Source organism: Papaver somniferum, chromosome 1, assembly GCF_003573695.1.
Source record: "Papaver somniferum cultivar HN1 chromosome 1, ASM357369v1, whole genome shotgun sequence".
Lineage (NCBI taxonomy): Eukaryota > Viridiplantae > Streptophyta > Magnoliopsida > Ranunculales > Papaveraceae > Papaver > Papaver somniferum.
In genome coordinates, this window is record NC_039358.1 from 132,123,271 (window position 1) to 132,132,947 (window position 9,677).

The window sequence follows — 9,677 nt, forward strand, 5'->3', positions numbered from 1 at the left end:
TTTTCGTAACAAAGTGTAAATCATGTCTATTGCAAAAGTAAAAAAGAAAACAAAAAAGATTATCTCATCCTACACTTAAACCAAGTATATACCATATCAACGAATTTTGTATACTGTTATCTACTCCCTGTTGTTTATCTTCAAACTTCCCCTAATCCTTATTAGGATACACCCAGGCAGAAATGTTTGGACAAATTGTCGATGGATTCATCATCAGTTGGACACACCAAGTGTGGTGGGAAGTAAAATGTCGGTTAAAATTGTTAGATTAAATTATTAATTAATAAGGTGTGAATCGAAATTAGTGTGGTTTTTGGACCTAAAAATAATATTCTTTAAGAAACAAAAACTATAATTATTAAAAAAAACTAACAAGGATTAAGGATAAAACCCCTGGGACAATCATCAATTATGATGATGATATGAAAAACGGTGGTGAAGGGAAGGGGGGGGAATTAAGGGGGAGTGAGTGTGATCGTGTCACACTCTTAAGCATTTATGTCCCTCTCTCATCTCTTTTAAATCCCCTTCAGTGCCCTTCCCACAAATCCACCACGTGGTCTTCTCTAAGATGTCGAGGTGGACCTCCATAACCTCCCCCACCCTTTCTTCTTCGGTCTCTCCCTCTACTCTCTATGTTGTTGATACATGTCACCCTCTATATATACTTCTCCATCCCCTCCCTCACTCTTTACAATCTCTCTCCTTCCTTCCTTCCTTCCTCTTCTCTCTCTTTCACTACTACACTGCAAGCAAATTCAAAAAATCTATTCAAACACACATACAAAAGAAGAGTTGAAGTGAAAAATTATACAACCATGTCCAGTTCGAGTGTATCTTCTTGGGTTACTAATAAACCCTCCATTTCAATGAGTAGAAATCAAAGAAGAAGTCGCAATAATCTTCTTTCATCTTCTTTACAATCTCCTTCACTAGTTCAATTTACATCTTCATCATCATCAACTTCAGCTTCTATCTCAACTTACACCCATCACACTAGCAGTAGTAGTAGGACTGCCCAAATCACCCTTCCTAAAGAAAAAACAAAAACACTACACCTACAATCTCCTACTGCTACTCCAAAAACAACAAAACCCCAAAACCAAAATTGGAATATAATTCAAAAAGTTGCATCAATGGCTTTAGACGCTTGTGAAACAGCTTTACTATCTAAAGAAAAACAACAGCCACTTCCTAAAACAGCTGACCCGTCAGTTCAAATATCCGGCAATTTCGCACCCGTACCCGAACAACCTGTCTGTCAAAATCTACCTGTAACTGGTTCAATTCCATCTTCCATTAACGGTGTTTATGTTCGTAACGGTGCTAATCCATTGTTTGAACCATTATCTGGTCATCATTTATTTGACGGTGATGGTATGATTCATGCTGTTAATATCAATCAAGGCTCTGTTTCTTACTCTTGTCGTTTCACTGAAACGCACAGACTTGTACAAGAAAAAAGTCTAGGTCGTCCTGTATTCCCAAAAGCCATTGGAGAACTTCATGGTCACTCTGGTATTGCTCGTCTTATGTTATTCTACGTTCGTGGTGCATTCGGTCTTGTTGATCCTAATCAAGGTATCGGTGTCGCTAACGCCGGTCTTGTTTATTTCAATCAGAGACTATTAGCTATGTCTGAAGATGATCTTCCTTATCAAGTTAGAATCACTGATTCTGGTGATTTGGAAACAGTTGGTCGTTTTGATTTTGAAGGTCAATTGAAATCAGCTATGATTGCTCACCCTAAGCTTGACCCAGTTTCCGGGGAGCTCTTCGCTTTGAGTTACGATGTTGTTCAGAAACCTTACTTGAAGTACTTCAGATTCTCTAAGAATGGTGAGAAATCCCCAGATGTTGAGATTCCTTTAGCGCAACCTACTATGATGCATGATTTCGCCATTACAGAGAACTTCGTAGTCATTCCAGATCAACAGGTTGTATTCAAACTACCAGAAATGATTCGTGGCGGATCACCAGTTGTTTATGATAAAAACAAAGTCGCACGTTTCGGAGTTCTGAACAAGTATGCTAAAGATTCTTCTGATATGAAATGGGTAGAAGTACCAGATTGTTTCTGTTTCCATTTATGGAATTCGTGGGAAGAGCCAGAAACCGATGAAATTGTTGTTATTGGATCCTGTATGACACCAGCTGATTCCATTTTCAACGAATGTGACGAAGGCTTACAAAGCGTTCTGTCCGAAATTCGTCTCAATCTGAAGACTGGTAAATCTACTCGTAGGCCAATAATTTCAGAAGAGAACCAATTGAATTTAGAAGCAGGAATGGTGAACCGTAATCAGCTCGGTAGGAAAACTCGTTTCGCATACTTGGCAATTGCGGAACCGTGGCCAAAAGTTTCTGGTATTGCAAAAGTTGATTTAGTTACTGGTGAGGTACAAAAATTTATCTATGGAGATAATAAGTTTGGTGGTGAGCCTTATTTTGTACCAAACAGTTCATCAGACAGGGAAGATGATGGGCATATACTAGCTTTCATGCATGACGAGACTACATCAAAGTCAGAATTACTTGTTATAAACGCGATGAATTTAGAATTAGAGGCATCAGTGAAGTTACCTTCAAGGGTTCCTTATGGATTTCATGGAACTTTTATAAACTCCATGAGTTTAGAAAATCAAGCCTAGATTACAGCACAAGAGATTACCAGAGAGATGGTCAGTGAATACGTCTCCGGAATCTCTCATTTTCTTTGGTTCTAGTACATTTTAGGGGTATATACATATCACTATACCTATATGTTAGTATAATTAGCTAGTGAGTGATGCTGAATGGGGGTTTTGTGACAAGAGGTGGAGTGAGATTTACCAGAGAGATGGTCAGCGATGCGTCTCCGGAATCTGGATTCCCCTTTGCTAGTTTTAGAGTTTTTACATTTTTACTCTAAAAAGTAACAGCCTCTTTTTTGGGTTGTTACTTCTTTTTCAGAGAGATATTATTTTAGGTTTTAGTCTTGAAGAGAGAAAAGCCAGCTTGTAGCTTTTGGTGTAGGTAGGAAATTGAGCTCAGCTGGTTTTCACTTTTTATGTTTATTCTTTTCTCTGCTACTTTCCATGGCTTCATGGAGTTTCCTTTTGTAGATCGAATCTGTTGGTGTATACATATGTGGATGTATTCTATATAGTACGTTTGTAAATAATAAAAATTTACACTTGGGATTGCTATGTACATTTTTGCTTTTCTTAAAATTGGACTATTTTTTGTCCCATTTCAGTTAAAAACAAATTATGTTGTCACTTCAGTCTAAATAGTGTAATTAATTAATTGGCACAGAGAATGAAGTGAGGTAGTAATAAGTCCTTGTCAATCGCAATATTTTAAAGAAAGCCTTTACTGATAAGCAAGCAGCCTATGGAAGTCTTTCGTGATAAAAGAATTTAAGTTGTCCAACAATCTTAACGACATTATTACGACCGCAAAATCTTAATCTTTGACTGTCTTTCTTTCGTACAAATTTTTCTCTATTTTGACTTTTAGCAGTAAAAGCACTCTCGCAAAACTACTGGAGTATTTGATAAAGAAATTTTTTCATTTTCACTATAATGTAGACGACGAAAGATTGAGTATGTATTTTATTTTTATTATTATAAATGGTGTCAGATATTAAAAATTAGTATATGGTAGAATCAACAATCATATATAATGTTGGAAAAAAATGGGTTTCACAAAGGATGAATGACACAGAGAAAAAAGTGTTGCACTCCAAAACTTTCAAGGCTTGTATAAATTTTTTTTAGACAAATATTTCTACCCTCTCAATAACAATTGGCGATTACAACAGGTATGCGAAATATTGCCTTCAGGATACAATGAAAGCCCTGCAACGAAAACTGAATTCAAGGTTTGTACCCCTTGATTCAATCAAGAACACACGAAGAGATTTCTGATTTCTGATGATGCTTTTTGAAATAGAGAAAACAGATTGATTTTTCTTATATATTAAACGAAACTGGGAGAAGCTATTTATAAAGGGTTTTGCACCTGTTGGGAATAGGTTTTTTATTCGCCAACAGGTTTCTATTCACGAACCGTCAGGTTCCTTCATCAACAGACATCAATGGTGTTTTTTGGATTCGAAATTTTCGAACAGGCTTTTATCGGCCAAATAAAACCTTCAGTTCAAAAAATTCTTCCGGGGGCGTTGTCCCCTTGAAACCCCCACCAGGGACGGTCTCCCCTGGACCCCACGACCTGACCTGTCAGGTCGACCACAGCCTGGGGGACGATGCCCCCCAGGACCCCCTTTGATTAGCGGCGTTGAAAATATTCCAACATATACTGGCAGCTCACATTCCTTTAAGGAGGGACGTATATATACATGACACGCGCCTAATTGATTTGCGCCTCTGGTAGATGATTTTATGGGAGAAAGCATCCGATTGCATAAATAATTGTATCGCTGTATGGATTTGATTGAGCGTAGTGATCAAGACCGAATAAGAAAACGAAAAAAGATCTTCCAAGCAAGAAATATAAACTTAAAAGGCTTGGATCTAACTGGTCATGGACATAAAGAGGTGGGAATCGTGGGATGATGGAGTTGAGATGATAGAAATGCTAAGAAAATCACAAGTTTAGGAAAATATATTCAAGTATCCGTTGCCTGTCAAAAATGAAGGATATTCATCCCACCATTCTGTCTTTTGTGTTAATATATTTTGTGCCTGTTTACTCGAGATAGTTAGGTTAGGCTTATGCAGGTGACGTAACCAGGAATTGATATCAAGGGGGCTAAAAATAATAATTTTATATAAACATGTCGACTTTCGGGATAAATGCTAAATTGTAATTGAGTTAAATACGAAATATATTTAAAATCAAGGATTTTTATATAGTTATAAAGATTGTGGGGGCTGGAACCAGGTTAGTCTTCCTTGGTTCAGCCCTTGGATGGGTTTATGCATTTCATTACTTTCTTACTAGTTTGTTATAAATTATAAAAGTGCTATTTTTTTTATTTTTTATTTTTATTATTGACTCAATAAAAGGCAAATGGATTGAAAAATCAACTCAACGCTAAGACAATGATAGAATTTAGAAAGATTTAAAAAAAAAAATCAATTATTATAGCAGAGCTTCAAAGGAAAAAATTACAATTATATTATGATAGCATCCTAATTGTTAATAACTGTATTTAAAAAAAAGTCTTCAAAGATATCAGTTCCCACACAACAATTAAAAATGAAATTCTTTACATTGTCAATAATCGAGTCCAGAGTCTTACACTTCCTGTTGAAATGCATAGCATTTCTTTAAATCCAGACAACTCACCACATAACAAATGGAATCCCATATTCTTTTCTTAGTAGATTCAGTCTTGCATTTCTCCTTTCTTCATTGCCAAATATTGCTTCAGACAAAGTCATGAGACACCCATTGCCATTGATATTAATTCAAAAAGTAATGTGATACTGACCTAAAGTAGAAATATATGTTGATTTGATTCAGCTGCTTTCTTGCAGAGAAAACACTCCTTCACCATAATAATATCCCTATAAGAGTCCATAATCAGAGTTGTATTATAATCTTCAACTTATTAGTTAAGAATAATTTTCAGATATCTATCTTGAGGAATCACAGAGGCTGAGACGAAGAGAACTTTGCGATTACTATCTATCTTACCTGAAAGAGATTATGAGAACCTCGACAACAGAAAAGCAAGATCAGGATACACGAACTATCAAGGTAAAAGATAGTCGGACATCGCTTCGTGAATCTCCCAAAGAGAAGTCTTTTAGTCGTAAACCTAATAAAGTTTCATAGAGGAAACCTAGGTTTATAGAGGACAACTTTAGCTATCAACTAGGACAAAAAATGTCAGGGATTAATTTTCCCGCATAGATGTTCAAGATTGAGGATTGCTTAGAATTCAAGCTAAGATAACTTGAGATTCAAGCAAACACTTTCTCTGTTTAGATGAAACTCTAATTAGGGTTTCAAGTAGGCATGTGAGAAGTTAGTCTTGAAATCATAGAGAAGAATATACACAAAGATCTGGGTATGTGAACCATGTATAATGATAGTTCTTGGCAAATATGCCTTTCGAACTAATAAGCAATATCATTTTCATTTAAACACTCAATATTTTAATCATGATGCACATACACAAGGTGTTTTAGTGATCAACGATGTCTTAGAGGTGTTTATGAGAGTCATAGCAATGTTAAACATATTTAAAAATAAGTCTTTGAGCACATGCTAAAAATCCACTAGGACCGTTGGTGAAATGGTTCGTGAACCGTTAGACAGCTCATGAGTCCGGGTGCTACGGTTCGTGAATTGGGTTCGCTAGCGGTTAATAACTCGTGAACTCAGGGCGCTACGGTTCGTGAACTAAGTTCGCCAACCGTTGGATTTTCACCAATTTCAGATCACCATGGTTCGTGAACCGAGTTTCTGAACTGTCATAATTTGAACTTAAGGTATGCGAACTGGTTCGCCGACCTTCATGTATTCCAGAAACTCGGATATCTATGGTTTGCGAGATGGTTTGTCAACCTACCCTGAGTCCAAATTACAGTAGTTGTGAATTTCTCTCTTTGATGTTTGAAACCTTTCCAAAAGACATAAATAAGAATATCATCGCTTGGGAAATTTTTAAATGAACCACAAAATTAATTCTTGAACAATAAATTGCTTCGAACTAATATTGTTAAGGACCAATGAACATCCATTGCTTGAATCATATGACGAGATATTCAACAATACAAGCTTGACTCGAAATTTCTTCTTTGCAATAAATCTATTGGAAGTTGTACGACATAGTATCATATAGATAGAATGGTAAAGCTTATGTGTAAATAGAATGGTTCAGTCTTCACATACCTTGCTGATAAAGTTCTCCAAATGTCTTCGTCGATCTTCAGTCATCGTGGGTGATGTCTGATACTCAACTAGCAACTTTTGTACCTAGTCCGAGACTTGACTTAGTAGACTAGAAATCAAGATACAGTTTTGTTCATCTAACATTGAGAACAAGCTTGAGATAGCAAAACTTGCGAGTTCGACCGACCGGTGCTCTAGCAGTTTGAAAATATTTGGGTTACAAACCTAAATGTTTTTTTGTGACAAGCTTATAGTTCAAAATTCCTTAATAGGAGAGTCTACAACTTTCCATGCACTTTGAAACAATTTAGATCCAATAAAACAAAGAAACACTATGTGCACTTCACACTCAAGATTTAATTGTGATTGAGGTTGTGAACGATTAATTAATATTTGAAGTTTGTCTTTTTTTTTCCAAAAAATAGCAAAGTAGTTATTAGAAAGAGCGACACACTTTACATAGTAAAGGAGGACTTTGCAAAGGTAGAGGGGTGTGCCGATGTTTAAGAAACTTGTTAATGCCCGAATTATTGGATTTGTTAATACCTCAACTTGCTATAGATATAAATCTATGTAACATAATGTATGTGCTCTTGTTGAAAATATAAAATATAATATCTATTGTTTGTGAACAATGAGCACCCAAAAAAATTAGGTTTTGGGTTGATTCTAAATGTTTGATTTATATTCTAAGTTACTTAAATAACTAAGAAAAAAAACCTTAGGTGAAAGGTTGTATTAGTTACCAAGAATACACTGGCACCAATATATAAAGAAATAAAATTGTCATCTCATACGTATAAACTGTCGATATTATGACATATCTAATTATTCTTTTTATGTAAAACCAAAAGGCAACAATAGCACAATCGTCAGGAGTTGGAGTAATGATAGACGCATTTATGTGTCTAATTTGTCCCAATTGTTTATATTGTTAGTGCTCGATTTTGTACTTATTTGGTTATTTTATGTCTTTGTAGGTGTTTTTGGAGAAATAAGCTTTTGCGGCGAAATTGGCTAAAAAGTGGTTTTTGCGCTTGTGGGAGAAAATTACTATACGGACTCTCACTTTGGATAAGGGGTAACCTAATTACTAAGGGGCACCCCATTTCAGGGCATGTACTAAAGGGACACCGGAACTGGATAGGGGGAGGTCATCTTCAAAGTTTCAAAACTGGATTTTGGCGGGAAAAAAGGCAGCAGCGTCAACAGTTTTGGATCAAGGATTTGAGCGACCTAGGAGGCGATTCAATGGTCAAATTTGGTACCCACGGACTCTACAAGACATAAGGGACCTGTTAGAAGCGATTAGACCCATCTAATTGGGCTGTATAAGTCAGAAAATCCACACAAAGTCAAGACAGTGCACACGGTTTCTGTTTAGGGTTTGAGATTTGTTTGAGAGATTTATGGGGTATCTTGCGTGGGATATACATCAAAACAGTTGGGTAAAAGTCCTAGAAGATATTTGAGACGAGAGAATAGCTAGAAACAGCCTGTAACGCAACAAGAAGAAGATTATTCTTCAAACAACCCGTAAAGAATAATGGAGATTTCCAAGGGGTTTGATCGAGTTTCAAGGGGATTTAAAGCCTATAAATAGTTGGTTTTATGTCAGAGAAGAGGGATGAAGAGTTTTGGGGTCGAGCAGAGACCAGAGAGAGGCTAGAGGAGCGAAGAACGGGAGCTGCAGGAAGGAGGAGTTCTGCTGCTGCTGCTGCTGCCATTAAAGAGCACGAAGAACACAAAGAACAGACTCCAGAAGACAGTCGTTTATCAACAGTGACAACGACTTTCCCCTGTGGGTCTTAAAACAACAGTGCAAGCAGCAGCAGCAATCTGTCGTTGTACAACAACAGCAGAGTACTATCGTTCTTTTCTGGACGAATTTTGTGAGTCTCAGAACTACTATTTTATAACTTTTGACTCTTTTAATCACACTTTGAGCTTTGAATTAATATGTTGAGTGTGTGATTGATATGAATAGCTAAACCCCAATACTGGGATGATGGAGGAAACCATTCTTTATGCATGAATAATTTTTTATTTAATTCTTTTATGACTATTTGCATTATTATGAATTGAATTATGATTTTTTCTTAATTATTTGTGATTTCATTTGATGGTTTATGCTTGGGACTAATCCTTTTGATAGGCCATGCTTAAGATTTACACTTAATATTTTTAAAATCTATTTTGGCAAATAAAGAGTCGATGTTTAGAAGCTATAACTGTTTAGAATAAATACATGAATCGCATGAGTATAAGAATTGGTGAAATCCTGAGTCCTAGTATCTCTTGATCCTGTGAAAATTTTGTATATATTTTTGTTTTTAAATCTATTCAAGTCCGAGCATCGAATCCGTATTTACCGCAAATTTAAGACTACAACAAAATGGCGCCGCTGCCGGGGAGTTGGAGTAAGAATCCTCTTACATCCCCAAAATATCCAGAGGTGTTTAAGCCCCTTACAATAAAGACAGTGAGATAAAATACTTTAACACTCTCTCTGAATAGTGAACAGGTGAAATATTGTTTCTGCTATTATGGAGGTTGAGTATTAAAATGTCGTCTAGGTTTTATATTATTACTATTTAAAAAGTATGTTTTTTATTAATGAACAAACCATCGTCTAGGTTAGAAAAATGAATAAACAAAGTCTTTGTCGCATAATCTTCACTTTCCAGTTTTACTTTATTGACGTAGAACTCAAATTCGATTGGGATTTTGGGGGAGTAATTCCTTCAATTATAGCCTCTTTTTGAACAAACTATACTACTCCCTAAAGCCCTTGCTCTTATGCAAAATCTTATTTACCTATGAGAATA

The 9,677-nt window shown here is 36.0% G+C and overlaps 1 protein-coding gene across 1 annotated transcript; it reads left to right on the forward strand.

Moving 5' to 3' along the window:
- The first annotated feature begins 706 nt into the window (after positions 1 to 706).
- Positions 707 to 3,192, forward strand: LOC113301054 (9-cis-epoxycarotenoid dioxygenase NCED3, chloroplastic-like). Its single transcript, XM_026549883.1, has one exon. The coding sequence runs from the start codon at positions 819 to 821 to the stop codon at positions 2,649 to 2,651; it is 1,833 nt and encodes a 610-aa protein (XP_026405668.1). The 5' UTR covers positions 707 to 818; the 3' UTR covers positions 2,652 to 3,192.
- The last annotated feature ends 6,485 nt before the right edge of the window (positions 3,193 to 9,677 follow it).